This window comes from Dendrobates tinctorius, unplaced genomic scaffold (genome assembly GCF_039654945.1).
Source record: "Dendrobates tinctorius isolate UK_male_01 unplaced genomic scaffold, ASM3965494v1 ptg000341l, whole genome shotgun sequence".
Lineage (NCBI taxonomy): Eukaryota > Metazoa > Chordata > Amphibia > Anura > Dendrobatidae > Dendrobates > Dendrobates tinctorius.
The window spans coordinates 3,732,433-3,748,299 of record NW_027362007.1 but is presented as its reverse complement, the minus strand read 5'-3'; the positions used below and the strand labels follow the sequence as shown (position 1 = coordinate 3,748,299).

General features: G+C 48.5%; 1 protein-coding gene across 42 annotated transcripts in view; it reads right to left on the bottom strand.

Annotated features, from left to right (window-relative positions):
* TCF7L2 (transcription factor 7 like 2) overlaps positions 1 to 15,867 on the bottom strand; it is a 322,643-nt gene that overhangs the window by 105,318 nt on the left and 201,458 nt on the right. For 33 of the 42 annotated variants that reach the window (XM_073562169.1, XM_073562162.1, XM_073562170.1 and 30 more), the window contains one exon: positions 2,345 to 2,428. The exons of 4 other annotated variants lie outside the window; for them this stretch is intronic. In XM_073562169.1, the coding sequence (XP_073418270.1) occupies positions 2,345 to 2,428 (84 nt within the window). The remainder of the gene's footprint in view (positions 1 to 2,344; positions 2,429 to 15,867) is intronic. 5 more of the 42 variants (XM_073562185.1, XM_073562184.1, XM_073562181.1 and 2 more) reach the window with 1 other exon arrangement.

The window sequence follows — 15,867 nt, the reverse complement described above, 5'->3', positions numbered from 1 at the left end:
CATTCTTTCCTCCGCATCTCTGGGTAATAACTTGTGGGGGGCACAGGCCTTTCACCCACAATGGGGTCAGGCTGAGACAGAACCGCCCCGGTCTCCAGCTACAGCGCCCCGCTCAGCCCCAAGTCTCCGGCTACAGCGCCCCTCTCAGCCCCGATCTCCGGCTACAGCGCCCCGCTCAGCCCCAAGTCTCCGGCTACAGCGCCCCTATCAGCCCCGATCTCCGGCTACAGCTACCCTCTCAGCCCCGATCTCCGGCTACAGCGCCCATATCAGCCCCGATCTCCGGCTACAGAGCCCCTCTCAGCCCCGATCTCTGGCTACAGCGCCCCTCTCAGCCCCGATCTCCAGCTACAGCGCCCCGCTCAGCCCCAAGTCTCCGGCTACAGCGCCCCGCTCAGCCCCAAGTCTCCGGCTACAGCGCCCCGCTCAGCCCCAAGTCTCCGGCTACAGCGACCCGCTCAGCCCCAAGTCTCCGGCTACAGCGACCCGCTCAGCCCCAAGTCTCCGGCTACAGCGACCCGCTCAGCCCCGATCTCCGGCTACAGCTACCCTCTCAGCCCCGATCTCCTGCTACAGCGCCCCTCTCAGGGCCGATCTCTGGCTAAAGCGCCTCTCTCCGCCCTGATCTCCGGCTACAGCGCCCCTCTCAGGGCCGATCTCCGGCTACAGCGCCCCTCTCAGCCCTGATCTCCGGCTACAGCTCCCTTCTCCGCCCCGATCTCCGGCTACAGCGCCCCTCTCCGCCCCGATTTCCGGCTACAGCTCCCCTCTCTGCCCTGATCTCCGGCTACAGCTCCCTTCTCCGCCCCGATCTCCGACTACAGCGCCCCTCTCAGCCCCGATCTCCGGCTACAGCGCCCCTCTCCGCCCTGATCTCCGGCTACAGCGCCCCGCTCAGCCCCAAGTCTCCGGCTACAGCGCCCCGCTCAGCCCCAAGTCTCCGGCTACAGCGCCCCGCTCAGCCCCAAGTCTCCGGCTACAGCGTCCCTATCAGCCCCGATCTCCGGCTACAGCTACCCTCTCAGCCCCGATCTCCTGCTACAGCGCCCCTCTCAGGGCCGATCTCCGGCTAAAGCGCCTCTCTCCACCCTGATCTCCGGCTACAGCGCCCCTCTCAGGGCCGATCTCCGGCTACAGCGCCCCTCTCAGCCCTGATCTCCGGCTACAGCTCCCTTCTCCGCCCCGATCTCCGGCTACAGCGCCTCTCTCCGCCCCGATCTCCGGCTACAGCGCCCCTCTCCGCCCCGATCTCCGGCTACAGCTCCCCTCTCTGCCCTGATCTCCGGCTACAGCTCCCTTCTCCGCCCCGATCTCCGGCTACAGCGCCCCTCTCTGCCCCGATCTCCGGCTACAGCGCCCCTCTCCGCCCTGATCTCCGGCTACAGCGCCCCTCTCAGCCCCGATCTCCGGCTACAGCGCCCCTCTCAGCCCCGATCTCCAGCTACAGCGCCCCTCTCAGCCCCGATCTCCAGCTACAGCGCCCCTCTTAGCCCCGATCTCCAGCTACAGCGCCCCTCTCAGCCCCGATCTCTGGCTACAGCGCCCCTCTCAGCCCCGATCTCTGGCTACAGTGCCCCTCTCAGCCCCGAGTCTCCGGACACATCACAGCCGCCCATGAAATGCGTTGTCTGTACAGAGCGATGTGGAAAATTAAAGGATGGAAAAGTAATGACTCATTATTCTAAGTTCTGCTCTCTGACAACCATTCGCCCTTACTTGGAGAAAGGTGTCAGGCTCAATCTCTTCTTGCACGGTTCTGATGGGCGCCACGTTGTAGGACATATTAAGAAAAGGCGATGTCTCTTGTGGCCTTCCCAGGGTCACATCTGATGTCCATCCACTGGGACCTCACAGATCCAAAGTACGAGGGTCCCATGTCTTCCAAGTGAATGAAGCAGAAGTGGGCGTCCGTGACCCGAGCTGCCATTGATGTTTATGGAAGTGATGGCTGCACATGCGCTCTAGCACTGCTGCTCCATGGGACCCCCATTCTAATCATCGCTGGGACCCCCTGATCCTCGCTGATCATACATCTATGTAGAGGTTTCATGCCTCCACCGACCCCTACAAGTGAATGGAGCGATGGCCTCATATACAGACCCCCATTGTCATGGTCAGCCCCAAACATCGCCCATTTATGATCAGTAACAACCCCTTTAATTATGACATCACGATGACATCACACTTCAGCCCTCGCTGCCACATGATGGATGAATCCACATTGTATTGGACGTGTCCGGCCATTAGAGGAGTAAGGGGGACAGAGACACCGGGAAACCTCGGAAAGTTCCAGACAAGAACATAAAGCAAAGAGGAAAGTCTGAAGAAGACGACGGGGACTTACGATGTGACCTGGAGACGGAGACCTGGCGTCCTTCATTGCTTGTCTGCTCTGCACGTCCAAGAGCGGCCATTTCATCTGGAGATACTGGAAGGAAGAAGAAGGAGAAAGGAGACATCAGTATAACTCTCATCATCCCAGAGCACAACCCCCATGAGCAGAGCACAAGAGCGGAGACGGCGGCTGGGAGTCACACGACGGTTCGGCAATCATCACCCTGCTGACCCTAATCATGACAACAGCGGGACCACAGCGCATCTCATGGATGCACCCCCGAGGTGATCCCTGGGTAATGGGGGCGCCACAGAGGAGCAAAACGCTCCATAGTTACAGCAGCTGAATACTACAGTCTGCACTGGGGTCTAACGGCCACTGTGCACCCCGAGATGGCAGAGACTAAGGGTCTAAGAGCGCACCATTAGCATACCCCACCACAGTATACCCCGCGCAGCACACCCCAAATAGCAAACCCCACACAGTGTACCCAGCAAGGTATATGCCGCACAGCATACCCCATACAATATAACCAGCATAGCATACCCCGCGCAGTATCCCCCACACAGTAAACCCTGCGCAGCAATTCCAGTGGTGTCTGTAGCTGGGAACCTCTCAGCTCTTTCACCTGACCACAAACCAGCCAGTCACACCTTCAATCTGCATGGACCATGGTCCCATGTTAACATTCAGGGCCTGGGTTGTGTGTTCATGGCTATGACACTGTCGCATCACTATAGAGAAAACACATAGTCATCAGCCACTATTTTGGATGCCCACCAAGTTCACAGAGAGCTCAGTGTCACAACACCGTGCTGGTTCCGAAGCCTCAGCGCTGGTCGCCCGCCGCTGCCTATGCATCAGATTTTCCCTGGCAAGACTCTGACTTGCTTGCACTGGGATCTGAACTACTCCACCATTATGACATCCCTCTGTATCCATTTCTCTCTCTGTAATATCCCCGGAGGCTCATCCTTTGTCAGCCACAAGGGGCTAAGTTCTTAGACCTCCTGGTTTCGGGATCTTGTGGCCGCAGCCACACACTGACTCACGTCCTGCTTCCAGCCCTTATTTATACGTATGTTGTGGCAGAGCCACCTAGTGTCAGAAAATGAGCACTGCAGGTAGCCAGTGAGTGCAGCACAGAAAAGGCAAAGACAGGGAGCACATTTAGGCTGTGTTCACACACAGCGTTTTTTTAGCGGCTTTTACCACGGTTTTGTCTATAAAACCGCTAAAAATAAGCTTCCTATTAATTTCTATGCATTTTGCGCATATAATTTTACCGCGAAAAAACGCATCGCGGTAAAAAACGCAGCATGCTCATTAATTTTGCGGATTTTTCCGCGTTTCTGGCTTGTTCAATGTGTTTTGAAAACGCTGCGGAAAAAAAACGCATCAAAACCGCGCAAAAAACGCGCAAAAACCGCTGCAAAAGCGCGGTGAAAACGCGAAGACAAAAAAGGTGCGGTTTCTGGGAAGGGAGTCAGGTTTTTGAGCAGAAATTTTCTGCAAGGTGTGCACTTAGCCTTACACTGGAAGGTACTGTTACACAACTGGCCAAGGAGACAAGTGTGCCACGTGCAGCGCGCTCTCCTACACCTGCACTCATATCTACTCCAAGGACACTGTTCCTCCACGTATTATTAGGGATGAGCAAATACATTTGTAAGATTTGGTCTAGCGGCGACGTCAGTATTTCATGGCCACTGCACAGGCGCCCTGCCGAAATAGTCAGCTCCTCTTTAGATTACCCGGCCTGGTGTGCACCAGTGATCAATTTCCTTCTATGATGGAATAATTTCCTTGTATGATGGAATCACTGACTGGGTGGATCAGGGAAATGCAGTAAATACAGTATATCTTAAATTTAGCATAGCATTTGATAAAGTATCTCATACTATCCTTATTGAAAAAATGACCAAGTATAGGATTGACAAGGCTACAGTTAGGTGGATTCATGATCGTAACCAAAGTGTGGTAATAAATTGATGCACATCCAATTGGAAGAATGTCTCATGTGGGGTACCATAAGGCTCTGTCCTGGCCTCAGTGTTACAAGTGGGGACCATAAGGCTCTGTCCTGGCCCCAGTGTTACAAGTGGAGCACCACAAGGCTCTGTCCAGGCCCCAGTGTTACAAGTGGGGATCACAAGGCTCTGTCCTGGCCCCAGTGTTACAAGTGGAGCACCACAAGGCTCTGTCCTGGCCCCAATGTTATAAGTGGGGATCACAAGGCTCTGTCCTGGCCCCAATGTTATAAGTGGGGATCACAAGGCTCTGTCCTGGCCCTAGTGATACAAGTGGGGGCCACAAGGCCCTGTCCTGGCTCCAGTGTTATTAAACATTTTAATAAATGATTAGATAAGGGAAGTGACGGAAAACTGATCAAATCTGCAGACAATGCAAAGCTAGGAGGGATAGATAACACTAGAGAAGACAGAGAAAGGATTCAGAAGGATCTAGAGAAGCTTGAACAATGGGCAGTGACTAATAAGTATAGTATATCTTGACTTCAGCAAAGCATTTGACAAAGTATCTCATACAATCCTTATTGAAAAAATGATTAAGTATGGAATGGACAAGACAACTGTAAGGTGGATTCATAACTGGCTTAGTGATCGGACCCAAAGAGTGGTCGTAAATGGCTGCACATCCAGTTGGAAGAATGTCTCAAGTGGGGTACCACAGGGCTCTGTCCTGGGCCCTGCATTGTTCAACATCTTTATCAACGATTTAGATGAAGGAATTGAGGGTAAACTGATTAAATTTGCTGATGACACAAAGCTAGGAGGGATAGCTAATACTAGAGAAGAGAGAGAGAGAGGATTCAAAAAGATATAAATAAACTGGAGAAGTGGGCAGCAACTAACAGAATGGTTTTTAACAGGGAAAAATGCAAAGTACTACATCTGGGCAATAAAAATGAAAAAAGCATATACAGAATGGGAGGAATAGGGCTAAGCAACAGCACATGTGAAAAAGACTTGGGTATACTAATAGATCACAGACTGAATATGAGTCAACAGTGTGATGCAGCAGCAAAAAAGGCAAATGCAATTCTAGGATGTATTAACAGAAGCATACAGTCTAGATCACGTGAAGTCATTATTTCCCTCTACTCCTCTTTGGTCAGACCTCATCTGGAATATTGTGTCCAGTTTTGGGCACCACATTTTAAAAAAGACATCAACAAACTGGAGCAAGTTCAGAAAAGAGCGACCAGAATGGTGACCGGTCTGCAAACCCTGTCTTATGAGGAAAGGTTGCAGGATTTGGGAATGTTTAGTTTGCAAAAGAGAAGACTGAGAGGAGACTTAATAGCTGTCTACAAATATCTAAAGGGCTGTCACATTGTAGAAGGATCATCTTTATTCTTATTTGCACAAGGAAAGACTAGAAGCAATGGGATGAAACTGAATGGGAGGAGACACAGATTAGATATTAGAAAAAACTTTTTGACAGTTAGAGTGATCAATGAGTGGAACAGGCTGCCACGAGAAGTGGTGAGTTCTCCTTCAATGGAAGTCTTCAAACAGAGGCTGGACAGACATCTGACTGGGATGATTTAGCGAATCCTGCTTTGAGCAGGGGGTTGGACCAGATGGCCCAGGAGGTCCCTTCCAACTCTACGTTTCTATGATTCTAATAGAATGGTATTTAACAGGGAGAAATGCAAGATTCCACATCTGGGCTAGAAAGACGAAAATTACATCTACAGAATGGGAGGAATAGAACTAAGCAAAAGCATGTGTGATAAAGACTTGAGTATTCTAATAGAGCACAGACTGCACATGAGTCAACAGTGTGATGCAGCAAAAAAAGAAAAACACAGTTCTAGGATGTATTAAGAGAAGCATACAGTCTAGATCAAGTGAAGTCATTATTGCCCTCTCCCCCTCCTTGGTCAGGGCCTCATCTGGAATACTGTGTCCAGTTCTGGGCTCCAAATTTTAACACATTGAAAACCTGGAGCAAGTTCAGAGAAGAGCAACCAGGATGGTGAGCAGACTGCAAAGCATGTCCTACGAGGAATGGTTAAAGGATCTGGGAATGTTTAGCTTGTAAGAAAGAAGGCTAAGAAGATACTCAATAGCTGTCTACAAATATCTGAAGGGCAGTCACAGTGTAGAGGGATCATCATTATTCTCATTTGCACATGTAAACACGAGAAGCAATGGGATGAAACCGAATGGGAGGAGACACAGATTAGATATTAGAAAAAAGTTTTTGACAGTGAGGGTGATCAATGAGTGGAACAGGCGGCCAATGAAAGGTGATGAGTTCTCCTTCAATGGAAGTCTTCAAACAGAGGGATGGTTTAGTGAATCCTGCATTCAGCAGGGAGTTGGACACAATGACCGTGGAGATCACTTCCAACTCCAACATTCTAGGATTCTATGATTCTAAGATGACATCGTCCAGAGGAGAGGAACTGGGGACAGGAGCAGGGTTATATGGCGCCCGTCCAGCGGCCGTGGACTGGGTCCTACGGATCTTCTCTACATATCGTGTGCCCCTACAGACAGATCCCTGTGGATGGGACGTGGCCCCTACATGGGTCAGGAATTCACCTAGACCTCCCTCGTCTCCATGTTACTGTGGGGCTGGGCTGTGGATTAATCACTGGTGTGGAGGTGGTGATGTTAATCTAGGGGTCCGGTCCCTGCCGCGGTGGAGGTGCTCCGGAGACGTCTGGCCTGCAGGTCCACAAGTGCCGCAGCGCAGAATATAATATACAGGCGCGAGATTGTAATTCTTACTCTACATAAAAGCTTCATTGTCTGCCAAATCCAATCTCCACAGGCTCCTGAACCGCAGCCTTTTACGAGTCTACATTTCAGCGCTCGGAGTCTACAACATGCATAATTTTCAATTACATTAAGACAGAGCAGGATCATTGCCTATATAACGTTACGGCGGGCGGATATGAGACGCAGCCCTACTGCCGAGAGCTAAATGGATCCAGATGCCACAGAGAAGCCCACGGTGCGCAGCACAGGCAAAGACTTTCAAATGTCAGTCCTCCCCGCCGCTCTGCCACTGCGCCACAACCTCAGCTGCGAAACACTGCAAATACGAAGCAACAGTAGGCTGTCACCCACAGAGAGGACACGAGACGTGAGAAGGTCCTCCTGAAATCCTCTGTGCTGCTGGGGAGCTTTTCTCTGCATCCCCATATGTGTCCTCTGTGTCCATCTGCATCCTCCAGCTAAGTAAGCCCAGACCTCTCCTGAAATCCTCTGTGCTGCTGGGGAGCTTTTCTCTGCATCCCCATATGTGTCCTCTGTGTCCATCTGCATCCTCCAGCTAAGTAAGCCCAGACCTCTCCTGAAATCCTCTGTGCTGCTGGAGATCCTGTGTCTTCCACTCTCCGTCTGTGACCAGGTATACCAATAGCACACTGAATTCCTGAAATCCTCTGTGCTGCTGGTATACTCTGCTGGTTCCGCTTTCTGAGGCTCATTTCTGTGACCTTCCATAAGAGCAGTAGAGTCCTTTCCTGAAATACTTTGTGCTGCTGGGAACAATTTGCTCACATTCTGTACCTCTCACATCATGGCGAGGTATCCTGGTCCCTGCAACATGCACCCATGTTCCTCGCATTCTCCACTCAAAGATCAATGTCTTTCTTCTCCTGAAATACTTTGTGCTGCTGGTTGATGGTTCTCCGTCCAATATATAACTAAAGCTGTGTGACCTCTTAAAAAATTCCCAAATGCCTCTCCTGAAACACTCTGTGCTGCTGAGGGATCCTGCACCCTCCTTAAGCTCTCAGCCTGGACCTCTCAGAAGATCAGCATCCTCCCCTGAAATACTCTGTGCTGCTTTTTCTTATACTTTTGTGCAGAATTATTTTACTGTTCATCTGCAAATTAGATACCAAAAGTGTGGAGAGGGGGTTGAGGTTCAAACACAGGTCTCCACAATGGGAGAGAGGAGATAGAGCAGCTGCAGGCTCAGGGAGAGCAGACTGCAGAAAAGGAGGAAAGCACATGGAAATGAGCGCAGGACAGAAGCTATAAGAACTAATGAAGACACCGGGACTCTGGATATACAAAGCCCACGCTTTGTCATCTGCTTTTCTTTCCCTGTCCACTAGGGGTGCTGTAATATGACTGTATGCATGATCACATGAGCAGCTCGTGATACAGAAAACCACATTCAAACAAGTTGTATTGAACTTGAAAAAAAATCTGTATTTAATCAGTGTACTTTCCCCTTTAAATCTGAAACATATCAGAGAATATTCCAGGAAAACACATAATTATAGCAGACGGCGAGAAATGTGCATTCCGGTGTATTGTGCGGAAGAATGCAGCTCCGAAGGGCGAGGCCGCGAAACACCTTTCTGTAGGATCTGATTACACTTGTAATTGTGCAGCTTCGCTCCCACACCCTGGGTCAATGGACCCTGAAAGCAGATGTGTGAAGTGTGTGTGTGGGGGGGTCACATACAGGATTTGGGGAACATAATTGAATTTCCCCCATCCCTTATATTCAGTCTCATCTTTGCCCCAGGACGATGGGCAAAAAGTGACTCAGATGGAGAATGAAGGAAGAAATACTGAGCAAGAAGCAGATTCCAGCTCTGGGCAGTAGTGACAGATTGTGTACATGTCCGGTACTGATACATCGTGTACGTGTCCGGTACTGATACATCATGTACGTGTCCGGTACTGATACATCGTGTCCGTGTCTGGTACTGATACATCGTGTCCGTGTCCGGTACTGATACATCATGTACGTGTCCGGTACTGATACATCATGTACGTGTCTGGTACTGATACATCGTGTACGTGTCCGGTACTGATACATCATGTACGTGTCCGGTACTGATACATCGTGTCCGTGTCTGGTACTGATACATCGTGTCCGTGTCCGGTACTGATACATCATGTACGTGTCCGGTAGTGATACATTGTGTACATGTCCGGTAGTGATACATTGTGTACATGACCGGTAGTGACACATTGTGTATATGTCCGGTAGTGATACATCATGTACGTGTCCGGTAGTGATACATCGTGTACGTGTCCGGTAGTGATACATCATATACGTGTCCGGTAGTGATACATCGTGTACGTGTCCGGTAGTGATACATCGTGTACGTGTCCGGTAGTGATACATCATGTACGTGTCCGGTAGTGATACATCGTGTACGTGTCCGGTAGTGATACATCATGTACGTGTCCGGTAGTGATACATCATGTACGTGTCCGGTAGTGATACATCATGTACGTGTCCGGTAGTGATACATCGTGTACGTGTCCGGTAGTGATACATCATGTACGTGTCCGGTAGTGATACATTGTGTACATGTCCGGTAGTGATACATCGTGTACGTGTCCGGTAGTGATACATCATGTACGTGTCCGGTAGTGATACATCGTGTACGTGTCCGGTAGTGATACATCATGTACGTGTCCGGTAGTGATACATCGTGTACGTGTCCGGTAGTGATACATCGTGTATATGTCCGGTAGTGATACATCATGTACGTGTCCGGTAGTGATACATTGTGTACATGTCCGGTAGTGATACATCGTGTACGTGTCCGGTAGTGATACATCATGTACGTGTCCGGTAGTGATACATCGTGTACGTGTCCGGTAGTGATACATCGTGTATATGTCCGGTAGTGATACATCATGTACGTGTCCGGTAGTGATACATTGTGTACATGTCCGGTAGTGATACATCGTGTACGTGTCCGGTAGTGATACATCATGTACGTGTCCGGTAGTGATACATCGTGTACGTGTCCGGTAGTGATACATCATGTACGTGTCCGGTAGTGATACATCGTGTACGTGTCCGGTAGTGATACATCATGTACGTGTCCGGTAGTGATACATCGTGTCCATGTCCGGTAGTGATACATCATGTATGTGTCCGGTAGTGATACATTGTGTACTTGTCCGGTAGTGATACATCATGTATGTGTCCGGTAGTGATACATCATGTACGTGTCCGGTAGTGATACATTGTGTACATGTCCGGTAGTGATACATCGTGTACGTGTCCGGTAGTGATACATCATGTACGTGTCCGGTAGTGATACATCGTGTACGTGTCCGGTAGTGATACATCATGTACGTGTCCGGTAGTGATACATCGTGTACGTGTCCGGTAGTGATACATCATGTACGTGTCCGGTAGTGATACATCGTGTCCATGTCCGGTAGTGATACATCATGTACGTGTCCGGTAGTGATACATTGTGTACTTGTCCGGTAGTGATACATCATGTATGTGTCCGGTAGTGATACATCATGTACGTGTCCGGTAGTGATACATTGTGTACATGTCCGGTAGTGATACATCATGTACGTGTCCGGTAGTGATACATCGTGTACGTGTCCGGTAGTGATACATCATGTACGTGTCCGGTAGTGATACATCGTGTACGTGTCCGGTAGTGATACATCGTGTATATGTCCGGTAGTGATACATCATGTACGTGTCCGGTAGTGATACATTGTGTACATGTCCGGTAGTGATACATCGTGTACGTGTCCGGTAGTGATACATCATGTACGTGTCCGGTAGTGATACATCGTGTACGTGTCCGGTAGTGATACATCGTGTATATGTCCGGTAGTGATACATCATGTACGTGTCCGGTAGTGATACATTGTGTACATGTCCGGTAGTGATACATCGTGTACGTGTCCGGTAGTGATACATCATGTACGTGTCCGGTAGTGATACATCGTGTACGTGTCCGGTAGTGATACATCATGTACGTGTCCGGTAGTGATACATCGTGTACGTGTCCGGTAGTGATACATCATGTACGTGTCCGGTAGTGATACATCGTGTCCATGTCCGGTAGTGATACATCATGTATGTGTCCGGTAGTGATACATTGTGTACTTGTCCGGTAGTGATACATCATGTATGTGTCCGGTAGTGATACATCATGTACGTGTCCGGTAGTGATACATTGTGTACATGTCCGGTAGTGATACATCGTGTACGTGTCCGGTAGTGATACATCATGTACGTGTCCGGTAGTGATACATCGTGTACGTGTCCGGTAGTGATACATCATGTACGTGTCCGGTAGTGATACATCGTGTACGTGTCCGGTAGTGATACATCATGTACGTGTCCGGTAGTGATACATCGTGTCCATGTCCGGTAGTGATACATCATGTACGTGTCCGGTAGTGATACATTGTGTACTTGTCCGGTAGTGATACATCATGTATGTGTCCGGTAGTGATACATCATGTACGTGTCCGGTAGTGATACATTGTGTACATGTCCGGTAGTGATACATCGTGTACGTGTCCGGTAGTGATACATTGTGTACTTGTCCGGTAGTGATACATCATGTACGTGTCCGGTAGTGATACATTGTGTACTTGTCCGGTAGTGATACATTGTGTACATGTCCGGTAGTGATACATTGTGTACATGACCGGTAGTGACACATTGTGTATATGTCCGGTAGTGATACATCATGTACGTGTCCGGTAGTGATACATCGTGTACGTGTCCGGTAGTGATACATCGTGTATATGTCCGGTAGTGATACATCATGTACGTGTCCGGTAGTGATACATTGTGTACATGTCCGGTAGTGATACATTGTGTACATGACCGGTAGTGACACATTGTGTATATGTCCGGTAGTGATACATCGTGTACGTGTCCGGTAGTGATACATCGTGTACGTGTCCGGTAGTGATACATCGTGTCCATGTCCGGTAGTGATACATCATGTACGTGTCCGGTAGTGATACATCGTGTCCATGTCCGGTAGTGATACATCGTGTGCATGTCCGGTAGTGATACATCGTGTCCATGTCCAGTAGTGATTCATCGTGTACATGTCCAGTAGTGATTCATCGTGTACATGTCCGGTAGTGACTCATCGTGTACATGTCCGGTAGTGACACATTGTGTCAGTGTCCAGTAGTGATACATCGTGTACGTGTCCAGTAGTGATACATCGTGTACGTGTCCGGTAGTGATTCATCGTGTACATGTCCGGTAGTGATTCATCGTGTACATGTCCGGTAGTGACACATTGTGTCCATGTCCAGTAGTGATACATCGTGTACATGTCCGGTAGTGATTCATCGTGTACATGTCCGGTAGTGATACATCGTGTACATGTCCGGTAGTGATTCATCGTGTACATGTCCGGTAGTGACACATTGTGTCCATGTCCGGTAGTGATACATCGTGTCCATGTCCGGTAGTGATACATCGTGTCCATGTCCGGTAGTGATACATCGTGTCCATGTCCGGTAGTGATACATTGTGTATATGTCCGGTAGTGATACATCGTGTCCATGTCCGGTAGTGATACATCGTGTCCATGTCCGGTAGTGATACATGGTATATATGTCCGGTAGTGATTATATACACCTTCAGTGCAACAATGTATCGATATGGGAGCATCATACAGAACACAACCCTGGACAATTATTTATCCCCCGTCCATGACAGATGGAGAGGTCTGTGCAGATTATGGCGATTGTAATTCTCCTCATTTCACAGTCTCAGTACTGCTACCACTATCAGGCCAGAGTCACACTAGCGTAGAACACCCCCGAGGGCTATACGATAAAACATGACACAGCACTCGGCCCCGGTATTACACTATGGGGCAGCTCACATCTGCGAATGGCACAGATACTCAGAGTCTCGGCTCACACGCTCCCATATAAGTCTACGGGTGCGAGCGACAGCGCACATCACTGGGATATCATCCGAGTGCGTTATACGCCGACACATCCGATCCCGTACGCTAGTGTGACTTCAGCCTTATCCACATATCTGCGCTGCAGACAGTCACCACTTATTATCGCTATGATTTAGAAGGGATTTCCAGTATCTCCATATATTAAGCTGTCCATGATTTCTGGATTCAAAAATGGTTTCCATCTCGTTTAGGAGCCCATTGTAAAAGTCTACACGTCCTTGTAATCAGGCTTCTGGGATCAGCCCAGTCCTAACAGAACTGAGAGCATCTGTGCAGATCAGTAAATTAGTAAATAAAATATAAATACTGGGAATACAAACAACACAATGTAACTCCACGTCAATCACATCTGTCCAGTTATGAATCACAGGGGAGAAGCTTTTCGGAGGAGGAGGAGAGGGGATCTTGGGTGGGAGCCGGGGGTCTTCAGTGGAGGGAACTTTGGGTGTGAAATGTTTATCAGGCTGAGGAGGACGGAGCGGATTAGGAGGTGGCCACTAAGATTTCCACTGGATGTGACTCTGCCGGAATGTGGAATTCTTCCCGGGTCACCGGGATTCCGCGCATTACTGGGAAGCGGACCGGGCACACGCGCTTCCCGCTGCAGCCGGGCAACCGGCTCATAACAGGGCCGTGGACCCTAATGCCAAGGAAAGGGGGAAGCGGCTGACTCTCCAGTAATAACACAGGGGCAGCTGCAGCGCCCTGACTGCCATTATTACGGATGAGCTGCCTGCAGGAATCTGCTTACTAAGACATTTGTAACTAAGATTAGCATACAGGGCGTGGAAACTTTTGCTTTGCTGTTTTCCAAATGTTGCAATGTACTTAGAAATAATAAAAAAAAAAGTATCAACTATAATATTAGCTCTAACAATCTCTGTATCCAGCACAGGTGCAGATTTATGCGTCTCCATGGTTACAGACTGCAAACAACCCGTGTAGTCAAATCCTACAGTCATGTGTTACTCTGATTAGTGACCTCAAGGCATGAAAATTACCTGTCTGTAGAAGCTTTTCCTCCTCTATGCTTTACACTACAGCTTTGCTTGGTTAGATTGGCTAATGTGGATTAGCGCTTCGTCGTACATGTGAGCAGGATTACGTTACCGCACGGGCAGAACAGAAACAACAAGCAACTAAATCACCAGCAAGAAAAAGACAATAAACAATTATCTCAGGATCAGTAATGTAATGTCTGTACACAGTGACTGCACCAGCAGAATAGTGAGTGCAGCTCTGGGGTATAATACAGGATGTACAGTCATGGCCAAAAGTATTGACACCCCTGCAATTCTGTCAGATAATATTCAGTTTCTTCCTGAAAATGATTGCAAACACAAATTCTTTGGTATTATTATCTTCATTTAATTTGTCTTAAATGAAAAAACACAAAAGAGAATGAAGCAAAAAGCAAAACATTGATCATTTCACACAAAACTCCAAAAATGGGCCTGACAAAAGTATTGGCACCCTCAGCCTAATACTTTGTTGCACAACCTTTAGCCAAAATAACTGCGACCAACCGCTTCCGGTAACCATCAGTGAGTTTCTTACAATGCTCTGCTGGAATTTTAGACCATTCTTCTTTGGCAAACTGCTCCAGGTCCCTGATATTAGAAGGGGGCCTTCTCCAAACTGCCATTTTTAGATCTCTCCACAGGTGTTCTATGGGATTCAGGTCTGGACTCATTGCTGGCCACCTTAGAAGTCTCCAGTGCTTTCTCTCAAACCATTTTCTAGTGCTTTTTGAAGTGTGTTTCGGGTTATTGTCCTGCTGGAAGACCCATGACCTCTGAGGGAGACCCAGCTTTCTCACACTGGGCCCTACATTATGTTGCAAAATTTGTTGGTAGTCTTCAGACTTCATAATGCCATGCACACGGTCAAGCAGTCCAGTGCCAGAGGCAGCAAAGCAACCCCAAAACATCAGGGAACCTCCGCCATGTTTGACTGTAGGGACCGTGTTTTTTTCTTTGAATGCCTCTTTTTTCTCCTGTAAACTCTATGTTGATGCTTTTGCCCTAAAAGCTCTACTTTTGTCTCATCTGACCAGAGAACATTCTTCCAAAACGTTTTAGGCTTTTTCAGGTAAGTTTTGGCAAACTCCAGCCTGGCTTTTTTATGTCTCGGGGTAAGAAGTGGAGTCTTCCTGGGTCTCCTACCATACAGTCCCTTTTCATTCAGATGCCGACGGATAGTACGGGTTGACACCGTTGTACCCTCGGACTGCAGGGCAGCTTGAACTTGTTTGGATGTTAGTGGAGGTTCTTTATCCAACATCCGCACAATCTTGCGTTGAAATCTCTTGTCAATTTTTCTTTTCCGTCCACATCTAGGGAGGTTAGCCACAGTGCCATGGGCTTTACACTTCTTGATGACACTGCGCACGGAAGACACAGGAACATTCAGGTCTTTGGAGATGGACTTGTAGCCTTGAGATTGCTCATGCTTCCTCACAATTTGGTTTCTCAAGTCCTCAGACAGTTCTTTGGTCTTCTTTCTTTTCTCCATGCTCAATGTGGTACACACAAGGACACAGGACAGAGGTTGAGTCATCTTTAATCCATGTCACCTGGCTGCAAGTGTGATTTAGTTATTGCCAACACCTGTTAGGTGCCACAGGTAAGTTACAGGTGCTGTTAATTACACAAATTAGAGAAGCATCACATGATTTTTCGAACAGTGCCAATACTTTTGTCCACCCTCTTTGTTATGTTTGGTGTGGAATTATATCCAATTTGGCTTTAGGACAATTCTTTTTGTGTTTTTTCATTTAAGACAAATTAAATGAAGATAATAATACCAA